The sequence below is a fragment of the Sardina pilchardus genome, chromosome 12 (genome assembly GCF_963854185.1).
Source record: "Sardina pilchardus chromosome 12, fSarPil1.1, whole genome shotgun sequence".
In the NCBI taxonomy this organism is placed as follows: domain Eukaryota; kingdom Metazoa; phylum Chordata; class Actinopteri; order Clupeiformes; family Clupeidae; genus Sardina; species Sardina pilchardus.
Genome location: NC_085005.1, coordinates 3,535,236 through 3,553,479, shown reverse-complemented (window position 1 = coordinate 3,553,479; position 18,244 = coordinate 3,535,236). Strand labels below are relative to the sequence as shown.

General features: G+C 40.1%; 1 protein-coding gene across 1 annotated transcript; it reads left to right on the top strand.

Annotated features, from left to right (window-relative positions):
• Positions 1–3,458: 3,458 nt before the first annotated feature.
• LOC134098268 (zinc finger protein 160-like) lies at positions 3,459–15,177 on the top strand. The gene is made up of 4 exons (XM_062551285.1): positions 3,459–3,512; positions 6,203–6,937; positions 9,892–9,900; positions 14,287–15,177. The coding sequence occupies exons 1-4, from the start codon at positions 3,459–3,461 to the stop codon at positions 15,175–15,177; spliced, it is 1,689 nt and encodes a 562-aa protein (XP_062407269.1).
• The last annotated feature ends 3,067 nt before the right edge of the window (positions 15,178–18,244 follow it).

Sequence of the window (18,244 nt, the reverse complement as noted above, 5' to 3'; positions counted from 1 at the left end):
CGCCGAGGATGACAAAATGTTTATGGTATGTTGGTCTCAAGACCGTGCATCAACTTAGCTTATAGCCAGTCATTTGTGATTTCCACCCCCATGGTTAAAATTTAAAATGCAATGTAATATTGCTTTAATTGCCCTTATCTTCAGATGAGATGTTATGAACTGCACCAAATTTCATGTGTATGATTAACCTGACACCCCCTGGGAATATGCCAAGTTTTGTGGAATTTCATCCATGGGGGGCTATAAAATAAATGGATTTATGTGTACATTCAGGACTGTATACCCATCGGCCTGTAGATGGTGGTATTAACCCTCTGGAGTCTAAATCCCCCGCTGGGGATTTGAAAAACTGTTCCAAACACATCTCAATCTCTGCTAGTTTTTGTCCTAGAAACATATAAGTGACACCATTAGAACCCTTTAATGAACTATAATATATGTTTTAAAAGAGAATGTTTGCTCTGGGTGCTGGATGCTACGGTCATACACACACACACACACACACACACACACACACACACACACACATAAATACACACACACAGACACATACCTACACAGTACACACACACGCACCAGCACACACATGTACATAACAAATTACACAAACACATGCACAAACACGTCCTCACGCCTGCACACACACACCCTCACACCCTCACACACACACGCACACACACACAGATGCACAGTACACACACACACACACACACACACACACACACACACACACCTACACACACCTCACACACACACACACACACACACACACACACACACACACACACACACACACACACACACACACACACACACACACACAGATGCACAGTACACACCTACACACACCTCTCACACACACACACACACACACACACACACACACACACACACACACACACACACACACACAGATGTACAGTACACACATACGCACACCTCACACAAACACACACACACACACACACACACACACACACACACACACACACACACACACACATCTTTGAGTAAGTTTTGTGAGACCACCGGAGCTGAGAAGTGAGTGTGTGTGTGATGTACTATAACTTTCTCTCTCTCTCTCTCTCTGTGTGTTCTGTGTTATCTGTGTGTATCCTGTGTGTGTTCTCTCTTTCTCTCTCTCTCTCTGTGGGTGTATCTGAGTGTGCCTGTGTGTGTGTGTGTGTGTGTGTGTGAGTGTGTGTCTGCCTGTGTGTGTGTGTGTGTGTGCACGCGCGCATGTGTGAGTGTGTGCCTGTGTGTGTGTGTGTGTGTGATCTGATATTGGAGTGACAGTGACGGCAGAGAACACAGTGAACATATATACATAGAGACACATAAATCACACACACAAGCAGACACACACACACACACACACACACACACTCATAGACAGAGAAGCACTCATACACAAAAGCAAGCGCACACATGCACACACTCATTTACATACATAAAAGTTGCAATAGGGGATGGAGTAGGCGATGGAAACAAAAGCGTGATTGATATTTGCGGAGAGAATGTGCAGGACTGAGCGGCGGTCATATTGTGTATCGCTTTGCAGTACATTTAGTTTGCATAGTGTCTGCAATCCCATCTAAAAACATACTCATTTATCGTTTCATATATTTGATACAATTTGCATATTAGGGCCCATAATACAATACTATATACAATGGGCCTATAAAGGCGTTAACGTATTTATTTATATTAGCTAATGTATGAAAATATGCAAATGATATCATTAATTATGTAAAAATGTGCCAAACAGAAGTGAATATACACGAAAAATTATTCTACGCAAAACATTACTATAGAATCAATTGAGAAATCAATTTGGTAGCAAACAAGTGAATCTCAATTGAGAAATCAATGTGCAGCAAACAAGTGAATCTCTTACTCTTCCATTGACTTCCGTTGTATTAAAAGAGCACCCCATGTGGTGCAAAGTGGTACCGCAGATCCAATGCAAGTTCAGTGGATTTATAGAGAATATTTTTCAAAAATCATATCTCCAATAAAGAAACTCAGCAACAAGCCCACATTTTGGACAGATGATCCTCACATACAGAATGTGATAAGGTAACATTTAAAAAAAATCCTGTTAACTGTCCACATGGTGAAATGATAGGACGAAAATGGGCTTTTTGAAAATCAAGCCCAATTAAAAGAAAATGCTCTGACAATATGACAACGATTACAACCAAAGTTGATGCATGGACATGACTTTATAGTCCATATATGAGTGGGAAAAAAACCTGATGAAATTTGTGGCACATACCTTTCGAATGAGAAGCCTTCAAACGTGATGATGTCTTTTCACATAATGAATTTATAGCCATTTTCAGAGCTTTGCAGAGGGGAAATTACACAAGACACGTCTCATCTGATTAGATTTCTTAACTCAACAGGAAAATGTGCTTCCATTCACATAGTTTCACTGATGTGTGTGAAATACCAAAAGAACCAATAACATTGCAAGTTGACCAAAAAGGATTGTTCACCACAATGCTTAAAATGACTTGAAGCTTCAAAGGGCTGTAGTTTTTAAACCATTAGTGATCCAGAAATACTATTTAAGACTTATGCATAAGTTTAGTCTACAAACACCTGTGATTTATTTCAGATTTTTTTGGAGAGGGTCACTTTCCAAATGTTTGACACGGAATGACCCCATTGTAAGTAGCCTACTAGTTTCAGGTTGGAAAGAGGAGCACAGTCGCAGAGAACACTTGTGCTAGAACTAGAACAGAAGCTAGAGCTAGAACAGCAAATCTCTACAATTCAAGTTCATTTAGAATGCACAAAGACTCAGCAGTTGTGGAAGCATAATCCAAAATGAAAGTCTGTCATAGTCCAGGGTCAGTGCACAGGTATCCGCCAGTGTAGCACATGTGCCCAAGAGAGGCAAGACAAAGACAAGTTCAAGAGACAGACAAGATTCAGTGCTGTGATTCAGAGATGAGAGAGAAGAGAGATTGAAAGTACAGTGTACTTGTCTAGTGTTCTGGTGCTGAGATACAGTAACTCTTTACCTAAGCCAACATGCACCATTTAAGTTTAAAGCTCTTTATACTCATACCTGAATTATGTTTGTACAAAGAATTCATGTTGGTATGTAAATTATATATCTTCATATAAAATTACAAATACAATATTTTAAACGATAGCGATAGTGTGCACATCAATACAGACATAAATAATGATAATAACAAAAATCTCCATTTAGAGATAATGTCAAAAAAGCCTGAGCTCCTGTTGTCCAGATATACCTGAAGTCAGTGTTTGCATAAAATAGCCACATGATCTTGTACCACATTCTACCATGTGACCACTGTAAAAAAAAAGACAATGCAAGAATGATGTATTGCTACACCTCTCATAACCTAGGCCCTACAGAATTCTGCACATACAGTATCCTTTGACCAAAACAAGCCATAACCTTTACATTTCACACTTCCATGGCTCCACCCCACCCCCACCTGTTCTCCTTTGTGGACTTTGAGCAGTGTGAGGTCTGACCATGTCCATTTGAGGACCATCAGCTGTATGAAGAGAGCTCATACATATGGAATTCCCTCCTACATCAGATTTGCATTCAAAAAGCCCTTGCAGCTGATTGGTTAGGTGTGAATTCTAGAGGCTAATGGGGCAGGCAAAAGGACTATATTATGAACACAACAGACTGGGGTCTCAATACTGAGGTCACATTTGGTACACGTATCGAAAGGACTACATCTGTTTTTGTACTGAAGGATTGTTTGATTATTCTCTAAACTGACTTTTGAAATGTCAGGATCTGACCAGCTCACAGCAGTGAAGAAGGAGAGTGAAGAAGAATTTGATGATTTCCTACAAGAGTATCTGTTTACAACTAAGAAAGAGAACGAAGAATATGGACTGGAACATGAATGTAAGACTGAAATATCCATGCCGCTACAGGAAATTAAAAAGGAAGACATATCTTCAGATCTTCATGATCACACCGATTATTTTCCAAGAGGTGAGTTTCTGCACAGTTTGTATTATGACTTTAAAAAAAAAAAAAAAAAAATGTTGCAATGTGAATATATATATATATATATATTATTGCAAACACTCAATTTGTTTTTATGTTGTAGGAGACATTCAAAGGAATCAAGCTATTAAATCAGAACACAGGAAGGGAAAAGGAAATCAAGTGTGCTACAAGCACTCATGTAGCCAGGAGACTTCATACCAGAAATTATACCAGGAGTTGGAAACCAGGGAGGAACTGCTCACTGACCATCAGATTACAGATTCTGGAGACAAACTGCATCAATGTTCTCAGTGTGGAAAAGCCTTTATTAATAAGAACAATCTTAAATTACATCAGAGGATCCATACTGGAGAAAAGCCACATCAATGTTTGCAGTGTGGAAAGGCCTTTACACAAAAGAGTCATCTCAATCTACATCAGATTTCCCATACTGGAGAAAAGCCACATCAGTGTTTGCAGTGTGGAAAGGCCTTTACACAAAAGAGTCATCTCAAGCAACATCAGATTACCCATACTGGAGAAAAGCCACATCAGTGTTTGCAGTGTGGAAAGGCCTTTACACAAAAGAGTCATCTCAAGATCAGGGATGTGATTCTTCCGGATTTATCCGGAAATCCGGATTTTCAGGCGTAAAAATGCGACCCTCGTGAATCATGCAAAATCGATGTTTTTTTTTTGTTGGGGGGGGGGGGTGGTGGTGGTATCTGTAGCCCAACACAGACCATTGCTGTAGGCTGAAAGTGCGCAGAATTTATGCATTTACATAACAATATTTACAAAATGTTCTCGGGGGAGACCAATAATATGCCGCTGACAATGACGACGGGTTTGGTGCTTATTTCATTCATCACTCCGCAAGCCTTGTCCGTAGGCCTAGTGGATTTCATTGAAAGTGAAAGCAGACGTGTTGATGAATGTTTGATGCAAGTTCGATGTGTGTGGTGAACTATTTGTTTCTTAGCTGAAGCGAAACGGTTAAGATCAAATTATTTATTAAACAAGATATCATTAATGAAGTTGTTTTTTGGCTTTGCCACGCGTTCGCGTCCAGTTTGACGTGTCTGGATTTTCCGATAATGACAGCAATCTCGTGATGCTGATATTGACTTTTAATTTCTGCGCGTGTAAACTAGTCTAGGCTACTGTGCTTGAAGTTAGCTGTGACAGACTAGCCTACTGGTTTTCATCGTTTTAACCACAAAGCCTGTCTACCTTAGGTCTACTAAATTGTTTAGCTAACAATTGTCATTTCGCGTTTGTCCAGCCGTTCACATCCGTGCGCCCCATGTCATTCAAAACATATTTCGGTATTAGGCCTAGCCATCTGCAAACGTATGACGATAGTGCTGAGATATTGAGCTGGACTTTTAGTGGAAATGGCCTACTGTAGCATTGTGCCGATAGAAAGAAGTCGCCTATTTAAAGACACAGTCTGAATTTTAATCATAGCTCTCCATTTAGTTAGCACGTGCACTTAGACAACTAGTGATGTAGCCTACTGTATAACAGTGCCTGTAATTTATTTTAGGAGGAGAGTTAGGACATGTTACTTTGGAAGGAGAGGGAGTGCTGCAATTTGATTTTCTTTGGAACTTAAATACAACAACTTTCAAGCAACCTCTTCAATCAGCATCAGTGTCAATAGGCCTATGGTTCACTATATTGTACAGGACTAGAGGACTGTAAGGGCTATATGTTATCAAGTAGGCCTATACTAAATAATGTCGTCAAAATGATAACTTTATGTTGGTTTAAGTTAAAACAAAACATGTTATGAACTGAGAGAATACATGGTTCTACATCATTGTTGGCAAAATTATCATGATAGCCTACATATTTCAGCCATATCTGGTTTAGTCTTGAGTAGGCCTAGGTTACTTTTCTATAAATGAGTTTCTTTAGGCCTTATAGACTATATTGTAATATTTTATAATATTTGAAATATATTTATCAATAGTTCTCAAAAGTCATCAGATGTTGTCATTTAAGGGGTTATTTTTCAAAAAAATTCCCCCGGACCTGCCTAGTAAATTACATTTATGACGTGCACAGTAGCCGACACTACCGTACCTTAACTATATACACGAGAGCAGCAGTTCACAAACTTTTTTTACACGGGGGGGGGGGGGGGGGGGGGGTATATTTTCCTGCTTTTTTGTCCTTTGCCAATCACATCCCTGCAAGATACATCAGATTACCCATACTGGAGAAAAGCCACATCAGTGTTCGCTGTGTGGAAAGGCCTTTACACAAAAGAGTAATCTCAAAATACATCAGATTACCCATACTGGAGAAAAGCCACATCAGTGTTCGCTGTGTGGAAAGGCCTTTACACAAAAGAGTAATCTCAAGATACATCAGATTACCCATACTGGAGAAAAGCCACATCAGTGTTCGCTGTGTGGAAAGGCTTTTACACAAAAGAGTAATCTCAAGCTACATCAGATTACCCATACTGGAGAAAAGCCACATCAGTGTTCGCTGTGTGGAAAGGCTTTTACAGATACAAAAACTCTTAAGAATCATCAGATGATCCATTCTGGAGAAAAGCCACATCAGTGTCTGCAGTGTGGAAAGACCTTTATATGGAAGGGTGATCTCAAGGTACATCAGAGGATCCATACTGGAGAAAAGCCATATCCATGTTCTGAGTGTGGAAGGACCTTTGCATTGAAGTGTCATCTCAAGGTACATCAGCAGACCCATACTGGAGAAAAGCCACATCAGTGTTCGCAGTGTGGAAAGGCCTTTGCATTGAAGGATAAACTCAAGCAACATCAGATGACTCATACTGGAGAAAAGCCACATCAGTGTTCTCAGTGTGGAAAGGCCTTTGCATTGAAGGATAAACTCAAGGTACATCAGCAGACCCATACTGGAGAAAAGCCACATCAGTGTTCGCAGTGTGGAAAGGCCTTTGCATTGAAGTGTAATCTCAACATACATCAGAAGATTCATTCTGGAGAAAAGCCACATCAGTGTTCTCAGTGTGGAAAGGCCTTTATACAGAAAAGTCAACTCAAGGTACATCAGAAGATCCATTCTAGAGAAAAGTCAAATTAGTGTAGTACATGAGGGAAGTGTTATGGGGTCAACTCAGATCTCAAGAGACAAAGCCATTAACTTATAGGCTACTTACAGCCATATTATCAATACATTTATTTACTATTCATTTATATTCGCTAATGTATTCAAATATGCAAATTGTGTCATTAACTTTATGAGTGATGTAAAAATGTGCCAAGCAGAAATGGACTCTACGCAAAAAAAAATTACTATAGAATCAATTGAGAAAAGTTTGATAGGGACCTTAATCAGATCGTTCGGGGTTTTGCCCTTTCTATGTGATTTTGCAGATGCTCAAGGACATGCAAAAAGTGTTGATCTGTATATATATATATTTTCTATATTTAAATGTGTTGCATAATTAACTCAGCATTTGAGGAACCTGATGCAATTAGATTGTCAAAGAATGAACACCCCTTTTAAAGTCTGCAATGACTTTGTGATGATTAGTAGTGGTTGTGAGCCTTGGAGATTTGTTTTGAACATTGGTGTACCTTAGCCCTAGAACCTCTGGCCTACTGGCACGAAAAATAAATAAGATTTAGGATGTTTATCTGGACTTGGCCAAGAAAATGAAAGACAATTAAAATTACATTGAAAGTAACCAAGGGGTTGAATCACAGCAAGTTCACATCTCGACCCCACATATCCTCCTCTCCTTTGTCTCTGCAGTTTGAGTCATGGCCATGGCCATCTGAGTGCTATCAGGTGTATTGTCGCGGCGCGCCGCGTACGAGTCCGGTGGGCGACGGCCTTAAAGCACTTTCTTCTTAGTTCTACACATATAAGCAGGTGGTGTTCTTAGTTCTTCACATATGAGCGGGTGGTTTTCTTATTTCTACACATATGAGCGGGTGGTGTTCTGTGTCCTACACAAATGAGCGGGTGGTGTTCTCATTTCTACACATATGGGCGGGTGGTGTTCTGTGTTCTTATTTATACACATGAGCGGGTGGTGTTCTGTGTTCTACACATATGGGCGGGTGGTGTTCTGTGTTCTTATTTATACACATATGAGCGGGTGGTGTTCTCTGTTCTACAAATATAAGCAGGTGGTGTTCTGTGTTCTACACATGAGTGGGTGGTGTTCTCAGTTTTACACATGAGCGGGTGGTGTTCTGTGTTCTACACATTTGCGGATGGTGTTCTTATTTCTACACATATGAGCGGGTGGTGTTCTCATTTCTACACATATGAGTGTGTGGTGTTCTTATTTCTACACATATTTGCGGGTGGTGTTCTGTGTTCTACACAAATGGTGGTGTTATATATTCTTATTTCTACACATATGAGCGGGTGGTGTTCTCATTTCTACATATGAGCAGATGTTGTTCTCATTTCTACACATATGAGTGTGTGGTGTTCTCATTTCTACACATATGAGCGGGTGGTGTTCTTAGTTCTACACATATGAGCAGGTGGTATTCTTATTTCTACATATGAGCGGGTGGTGTTCTTATTACTAAACATATTTGCGGGTGGTGTTCTTATTTCTACACGTGTAGAAATATTCTTATTTCTACACATATGAGCGGTTGGTGTTCTTAGTTCTACACATATGAGCAGGTGGTATTCTTATTTCTACACATATGAGCGGGTGTTCTGTGTTCTTATTACTAAACATATTTGCGGGTGGTGTTCTTATTTCTACACGTGTAGAAATATTCTTATTTCTACACATATGAGTGGGTGGTGTTCTCATTTCTACACATATGAGCGGGTGGTGTTCTTAGTTCTACACATATGAGCAGGTGGTGTTCTTATTTCTACACATATGAGCGGGTGTTCTGTGTTCTACACATATGAGCGGGTGGTGTTCTGTGTTCTTATTTCTACACATATGAGCGGGTGATGTTCTGTGTTCTACACATATGAGTGGGTGGTGTTCTCATTTCTACACATACTGTATGAGCGGGTGGTGTTCTGTGTTCTTATTATGACCGCCGCTAGCATAGCTAGCGAAGCGGTCATATAGTTGTTGTCAAAGTTTTTTTATTTTTTTTATTTTTTTATTATTCTTTTTTCTCGTCATCGATCCTGAATTTTTCGTCAACGATTCCCGGGACACCGTAACACCGGAGCACATGAAACTTGGTGGGCATGTAGCCCCAGTAGACTTGCGGAACTGCGGAATTTCGTTTCGTCCCCGGGGGTCACTCCACCCCCGCGCTGCCCCCGCACGAAGCCCAAAAATGACAGTTATTCCTACATAACTACCTGAACCGTGGCGCCGAGGATGACAAAATGTTTATGGTATGTTGGTCTCAAGACCGTGCATCAACTTAGCTTATAGCCAGTCATTTGTGATTTCCACCCCCATGGTTAAAATTTAAAATGCAATGTAATATTGCTTTAATTGCCCTTATCTTCAGATGAGATGTTATGAACTGCACCAAATTTCATGTGTATGATTAACCTGACACCCCCTGGGAATATGCCAAGTTTTGTGGAATTTCATCCATGGGGGGCTATAAAATAAATGGATTTATGTGTACATTCAGGACTGTATACCCATCGGCCTGTAGATGGTGGTATTAACCCTCTGGAGTCTAAATCCCCCGCTGGGGATTTGAAAAACTGTTCCAAACACATCTCAATCTCTGCTAGTTTTTGTCCTAGAAACATATAAGTGACACCATTAGAACCCTTTAATGAACTATAATATATGTTTTAAAAGAGAATGTTTGCTCTGGGTGCTGGATGCTACGGTCATACACACACACACACACACACACACACACACACACACACACACATAAATACACACACACAGACACATACCTACACAGTACACACACACGCACCAGCACACACATGTACATAACAAATTACACAAACACATGCACAAACACGTCCTCACGCCTGCACACACACACCCTCACACCCTCACACACACACGCACACACACACAGATGCACAGTACACACACACACACACACACACACACACACACACACACCTACACACACCTCACACACACACACACACACACACACACACACACACACACACACACACACAGATGCACAGTACACACCTACACACACCTCTCACACACACACACACACACACACACACACACACACACAGATGTACAGTACACACATACACACACCTCACACACACACACACACACACACACACACACACACACACACACATCTTTGAGTAAGTTTTGTGAGACCACCGGAGCTGAGAAGTGAGTGTGTGTGTGATGTACTATAACTTTCTCTCTCTCTCTCTCTCTCTGTGTGTTCTGTGTTATCTGTGTGTATCCTGTGTGTGTTCTCTCTTTCTCTCTCTCTCTCTGTGGGTGTATCTGAGTGTGCCTGTGTGTGTGTGTGTGTGTGTGTGTGTGTGTGTGAGTGTGTGTCTGCCTGTGTGTGTGTGTGTGTGCACGCGCGCGCATGTGTGAGTGTGTGCCTGTGTGTGTGTGTGTGTGTGATCTGATATTGGAGTGACAGTGACGGCAGAGAACACAGTGAACATATATACATAGAGACACATAAATCACACACACAAGCAGACACACACACACACACACACACACACACACTCATAGACAGAGAAGCACTCATACACAAAAGCAAGCGCACACATGCACACACTCATTTACATACATAAAAGTTGCAATAGGGGATGGAGTAGGCGATAGAAACAAAAGCGTGATTGATATTTGCGGAGAGAATGTGCAGGACTGAGCGGCGGTCATATTGTGTATCGCTTTGCAGTACATTTAGTTTGCATAGTGTCTGCAATCCCATCTAAAAACATACTCATTTATCGTTTCATATATTTGATACAATTTGCATATTAGGGCCCATAATACAATACTATATACAATGGGCCTATAAAGGCGTTAACGTATTTATTTATATTAGCTAATGTATGAAAATATGCAAATGATATCATTAATTATGTAAAAATGTGCCAAACAGAAGTGAATATACACGAAAAATTATTCTACGCAAAACATTACTATAGAATCAATTGAGAAATCAATTTGGTAGCAAACAAGTGAATCTCAATTGAGAAATCAATGTGCAGCAAACAAGTGAATCTCTTACTCTTCCATTGACTTCCGTTGTATTAAAAGAGCACCCCATGTGGTGCTAAGTGGTACCGCAGATCCAATGCAAGTTCAGTGGATTTATAGAGAATATTTTTCAAAAATCATATCTCCAATAAAGAAACTCAGCAACAAGCCCACATTTTGGACAGATGATCCTCACATACAGAATGTGATAAGGTAACATTTAAAAAAAATCCTGTTAACTGTCCACATGTGGGACATTTCCACTACGGTCCTGGGCCAGCCCCAGGCTTTACCCCGGTCTTAAACACCGGTGCCTAGCCCCAGTGTTGTATTTCCACTACTGAGTTAAACACTGGGGTTTTACGTGAACTTGGAATGTTTACTATACAAACGTAATAGCCTACGTTAATTTCCCGGGAGAGATGCATATCGCCGCCTATCATAGCAGAAGTAACCTCCGACATTAGTGCTGAAACTAAAACGTAGCCTACGCCTACATAGGCTAATATTAACGGTAGGTTAATAGTTCTGCATGAAAGCTGACTGTAGCAGCCCCTCACTCGGACGTTGGAGAACTAGCTGGCAACTTATTACTACCTAAACAAATCAAGCACTGACTCAAAACGGGGTGACCAGGAATGCTGCAAAGTGGTATAACACGTGAAAACTAGCGTCCATTTTTATTTATATTTTACTTTCCCGAAACAAATAACTGACATAACGGTAGCAGCTAGCTGGCTAGGCTAAAAACATTGTTACGTTTGATTCCATTCCTATTACCATTCGAAGTCCTCGGTCTGGCCTCGGTCCGGCCCTGCCCAACTCCGGGGCCGGCCTGAGGCCGTTTGAGCCCTGGCCCAGGGCCGGCCCCGATCATGGAAAGACGTCAAGCCCGAGGCTTTACCCCAAACACCGGGGTTTTACCCCGTAGTGGAAAGGCGCCAATGGTGAAATGATAGAACGAAAATGGGCTTTTTGAAAATCAAGCCCAATTAAAAGAAAATGCTCTGACAATATGACAACGATTACAACCAAAGTTGATGCATGGATATGACTTTATAGTCCATATTATGTGAGTGGGAAAAAAACCTGATGAAATTTGTGGCACATACCTTTCGAATGAGAAGCCTTCAAAAGTGATGATGTCTTTTCACATAATGAATTTATAGCCATTTTCAGAGCTTTGCAGAGGGGAAATTACACAAGACACGTCTCATCTGATTAGATTTCTTAACTCAACAGGAAAATGTGCTTCCATTCACATAGTTTCACTGATGTGTGTGAAATACCAAAAGAACCAATAACATTGCAAGTTGACCAAAAAGAATTGTTCACCACAATGCTTAAAATGACTTGAAGCTTCAAAGGGCTGTAGTTTTTAAACCATTAGTGATCCAGAAATACTATTTAAGACTTATGCATAGGTTTAGTCTACAAACACCTGTGATTTATTTCAGATTTCAGAGAGGGTCACTTTCCAAATGTATCTGAAATTGGGTGATTTGACACGGAATGACCCCATTGTAAGTAGCCTACTAGTTTCAGGTTGGAAAGAGGAGCACAGTCGCAGAGAACACTTGTGCTAGAACTAGAACAGAAGCTAGAGCTAGAACAGCAAATCTCTACAATTCAAGTTCATTTAGAATGCACAAAGACTCAGCAGTTGTGGAAGCATAATCCAAAATGAAAGTCTGTCATAGTCCAGGGTCAGTGCACAGGTATCCGCCAGTGTAGCACAGGTGCCCAAGAGAGGCAAGACAAAGACAAGTTCAAGAGACAGACAAGATTCAGTGCTGTGATTCAGAGATGAGAGAGAAGAGAGATTGAAAGTACAGTGTACTTGTCTAGTGTTCTGGTGCTGAGATACAGTAACTCTTTACCTAAGCCAACATGCACCATTTAAGTTTAAAGCTCTTTAAACTCATACCTGAATTATGTTTGTACAAAGAATTCATGTTGGTATGTAAATTATATATCTTCATATAAAATTACAAATACAATATTTTAAACGATAGTGATAGTGTGCACATCAATACAGACATAAATAATGATAATAACAAAAATCTCCATTTAGAGATAATGTCAAAAAAGCCTGAGCTCCTGTTGTCCAGATAAACCTGAAGTCAGTGTTTGCATAAAATAGCCACATGATCTTGTACCACATTCTACCATGTGACCACTGTAAAAAAAAAGACAATGCAAGAATGATGTATTTGCTACACCTCTCATAACCTAGGCCCTACAGAATTCTGCACATACAGTATCCTTTGACCAAAACAAGCCATAACCTTTACATTTCACACTTCCATGGCTCCACCCCACCCCCACCTGTTCTCCTTTGTGGACTTTGAGCAGTGTGAGGTCTGACCATGTCCATTTGAGGACCATCAGCTGTATGAAGAGAGCTCATACATATGGAATTCCCTCCTACATCAGATTTGCATTCAAAAAGCCCTTGCAGCTGATTGGTTAGGTGTGAATTCTAGAGGCTAATGGGGCAGGCAAAAGGACTATATTATGAACACAACAGACTGGGGTCTCAATACTGAGGTCACATTTGGTATACACATTGAAAGGACTACATCTGTTTTTGTACTGAAGGATTGTTTGATTATTCTCTAAACTGACTTTTGAAATGTCAGGATCTGACCAGCTCACAGCAGTGAAGAAGGAGAGTGAAGAAGCATTTGATGATTTCCTACAAGAGTATCTGTTTACAACTAAGAAAGAGAATGAAGAATATGGACTGGAACATGAATGTAAGACTGAAATATCCATGCCACTACAGGAAATTAAAAAGGAAGACATATCTTCAGATCTTCATGATCACACTGATTATTTTCCAAGAGGTGAGTTTCTGAACAGTTTGTATTATAACTTTTTTTTTTTTAAAATGTTGCAATGTGAATATATATATTATTGCAAACACTCAATTTGTTTTTATGTTGTAGGAGACATTCAAAGGAATCAAGCTACTAAATCAGAACACAGGAAGGAAAAAGGAAATCAAGTGTGCTACAAGCACTCATGTAGCCAGGAGACTTCATACCAGAAATTACACCAGGAGTTGGAAACCAGGGAGGAACTGCTCACTGACCATCAGATTACAGATTCTGGAGACAAACTGCATCAATGTCCTCAGTGTGGAAAAGCCTTTATTAATAAGAACAATCTTAAATTACATCAGAGGATCCATACTGGAGAAAAGCCACATCAATGTTTGCAGTGTGGAAAGGCCTTTACACAAAAGAGTCATCTCAATCTACATCAGATTACCCATACTGGAGAAAAGCCACATCAGTGTCTGCAGTGTGGAAAGGCCTTTACACAAAAGAGTCATCTCAAGATACATCAGATTACCCATACTGGAGAAAAGCCACATCAGTGTTCGCTGTGTGGAAAGGCCTTTACACAAAAGAGTAATCTCAAAACACATCAGATTACCCATACTGGAGAAAAGCCACATCAGTGTTCTCTGTGTGGAAAGGCTTTTACAGATACAAAAACTCTTAAGAATCATCAGATGATCCATTCTGGAGAAAAGCCACATCAGTGTCTGCAGTGTGGAAAGACCTTTACATGGAAGGGTGATCTCAAGGTACATCAGAGGATCCATACTGGAGAAAAGCCATATCCATGTTCTCAGTGTGGAAGGACCTTTAGTAACAACTCCAGCCTCAAGCTACATCAGCAGACCCATACTGGAGAAAAGCCACATCAGTGTTCTCAGTGTGGAAAGGCCTTTGCATTGAAGGATAAACTCAAGCAACATCAGATGACTCATACTGGAGAAAAGCCACATCAGTGTTCGCAGTGTGGAAAGGCCTTTACATTGAAGTGTCATCTCAAGGTACATCAGAAGATTCATTCTGGAGAAAAGCCACATCAGTGTTCTCAGTGTGGAAAGGCCTTTGCATTGAAGGGTAATCTCAACATACATCAGAAGATTCATTCTGGAGAAAAGCCACATCAGTGTTCTCAGTGTGGAAAGGCCTTTACACAGAAAAGTCAACTCAAGGTACATCAGAAGATCCATTCTAGAGAAAAGTCAAATTAGTGTAGTACATGAGGGAAGTGTTATGGGGTCAACTCAGATCTCAAGAGACAAAGCCATTAACTTATAGGCTACTTACAGCCATATTATCAATACATTTATTTACTATTCATTTATATTCGCTAATGTATTCAAATATGCAAATTGTGTCATTAACTATATGAGTGATGTAAAAATGTGCCAAGCAGAAATGGACTCTACGCAAAAAAAAATTACTATAGAATCAATTGAGAAAAGTTTGATAGGGACCTTAATCAGATCGTTCGGGGTTTTGCCCTTTCTATGTGATTTTGCAGATGCCCAAGGACATGCAAAAAGTGTTGATCTGTATATATATTTTTCTTCTATATTTAAATGTGTTGCATAATTAACTCAGCATTTGAGGAACCTGATGCAATTAGATTGTCAAAGAATGAACACCCCTTTTAAAGTCTGCAATGACTTTGTGATGATTAGTAGTGGTTGTGAGCCTTGGAGATTTGTTTTGAACATTGGTGTACCTTAGCCCTAGAACCTCTGGCCTACTGGCACGAAAAATAAATAAGATTTAGGATGTTTATCTGGACTTGGCCAAGAAAATGAAAGACAATTAAAATTACATTGAAAGTAACCAAGGGGTTGAATCACAGCAAGTTCACACCTCGACCCCACATATCCTCCACTCCTTTGTCTCTGCAGTTTGAGTCATGGCCATGGCCATCTGCTATCAGTGCTATCAGGTGTGTGAAGAGTCTATGGAGTTCCCACCTACAGTCCTTTGTCATTATGATTGGCATCATGGCCTCTTCAGATGATCTGTTATGTTTGAATCCAGAATTATAAAGGCAAACGAAGGGAGTGGAGAGGCATGACTTAAATAAACAACATTTATCTTTGGCCTAAAAATGCTTCAGTGTAAAGCCTGCCTCAGTGTGATTAAGTGAAATGCCATTCCCTTGCTTGTAGCCTACAATCTATGTCTGATGTGTTATCTTATATAACAGATGTTGAGACTACTGTAGTAGACTATGTGATGAGTAATGTAATTATTGTTTACAATGGCATGGTTTTGCCATTGGTTGATGATGGGAGTTTTGTTTATGGGTGTGGGTATTTAAAATGGGCACACTGAAATATTACATTTTGTAGCAGATGCTTTTATCCAAAGCAGCATAGAGCAAGAGATTCAATCAAGAGTGCAGAATAATAAGTAATGCACACCAGGGCTTGAGAACGAAATAATTTTTCAATCGTTCCGTTCTGAACGGTTCAGGTATGTTTAACGTTCTCGTTCTTGCGTTCCGCCACCAACATATCGTTCCTGAACCGGTTCGGAACGTAAAATATCGTTCGTTCTTATCGTTCCGGCATTGTTTAGCGGGCCTATCAAGTCTATTTTTGTGGTCTATACCTTAGAATAGACGTACTCATTACTATTTGCCCTTGAATTACAACGTAGCTAGTCTATGCCCAAAAATAATAAATCACAGGCGGCATCCAAAAACATTCAGATGGGCTAGTTAGCTCACATTAACAGTGTAGATGCTGATTCGTTTTTCATAGCTAGAAATGTCTAATGGAGAGCTATATTTGTAACCTTGTAGTGAGTTGCTAAGTTAACATTATTATTGACTTGGTTAATTCAACTCGGTTACCTGAGTCATGCAAATAGTGACGTGAACATTAAAAACCAATAGTGACCTCGCTCGAACACGAAAGGAAGGGGCAAAATAGGCGACAGCTGTAGCCTATATGATTATTTGTTATTTAATTTCAAATTCAAATTTGATTACACAATTTCAGCCCGATTTTGGCCTGAATTTGTCGTGACCGACAAGTTTACAGCGTCGTATCCGATTCCAAATGGTCGGGCACGACATCGAACGCTGACTGAATCTTATAATGTGACATGCTTCATGACTTGCGATTTGTCGTTCACGACGTTCTAAAACAGCCCGACAAAAAGTCTGGCTTGTCAGAAAGTTGACGGGTCGTATGACGCGACCGATGCTTTCGGCCTATGTGGCCACTCTCCCAACCAAGACGCAGAGAGGTTTTCATGGTTCTAAAATTGTATAGTGTGACATGGTAGATCGTAAACGACAATCGTGAGCGAAAAAAAACATGAGCAGGCCTACATGAGGTATATCAATTTCAATATATGAATAACTTACTGTATTTGGACATTTAGAATTGATATGGCCATTACTCCTTTATGGTATGAATAACACAAAACATTAGTATTGATAATGAATAACAAGAATGCATGTCAATAGATTGCTCCTTTAGCCTATTTCAAGGCATTGTATTTTATATCAAAATCAATACCATACTCTTGCATATGCATATTCTAGCTGTTGGAGACCAGCAGTGTATGGGCTAAGAATGACCAAATCATCTGCCTACATGAGGTGATTAGTAAAGTAATAAAGTATGATGCACACATTATAACATTTATAGACCTGTTTATAAAGATGTTAAGATATTTGTTTCAACATGCCATATTCGCCTCATTGACCGTCAGTGTAGAGTGATTCACTTCCGGTCATAAACATGGCGCCCATGATTTGAGTTGGTTACTAAGATGAATCATAAAGGGGTTTTTCAATGGAATGAAATGGCACCACTTCCGCCTCCTAAAGGGGCGTGATCAGTGCCCCGACGTTTGTTTGTTTGTTTGTTTGTCTGTCTGTCTGTATCTGTTTTTTGTTTTTTCGCAAGATAACTCAAAAAGTCATGGATGGATATCGATTACATTTTCAGGGAAGGTCTGAAATGACCCAAGGAAGAAACTATTACATTTTGGGAATGATCCGTATCACAGTCTGGATGCTGGAGGCAGTTATGTTTACGCTTGGTGGAGGTAAAAAAAGCAGTCGGAGCATGGCTATGCTTTGTAACGAACTTTGGTATACAATATCATAGTGAAGTAGAATGGCTAATGTCCCGGATGAGAATGTTACAGTTTTTTCAGTCGCTAACAAGCGTTTGTCCAAAACAGTTGACACATTTTCAAAACGCTAAACACAGTTAGCACAGAATCGGTCTTTTGAGGCCATACCATTCACACATTTCATGTTGTTTTTGCACA

Coding starts and splice junctions, on each gene's coding strand:
- LOC134098268 (XM_062551285.1), top strand. CDS start 3,459: ATGGCTCCACCCCACCCCCACCTGTTCTCCTTTGTGGACTTTGAGCAG. Junction 3,513..6,202: donor TGGACTTTGAGCAGTGTGAG/GTCTGACCATGT, acceptor CATCCCTGCAAG/ATACATCAGATTACCCATAC.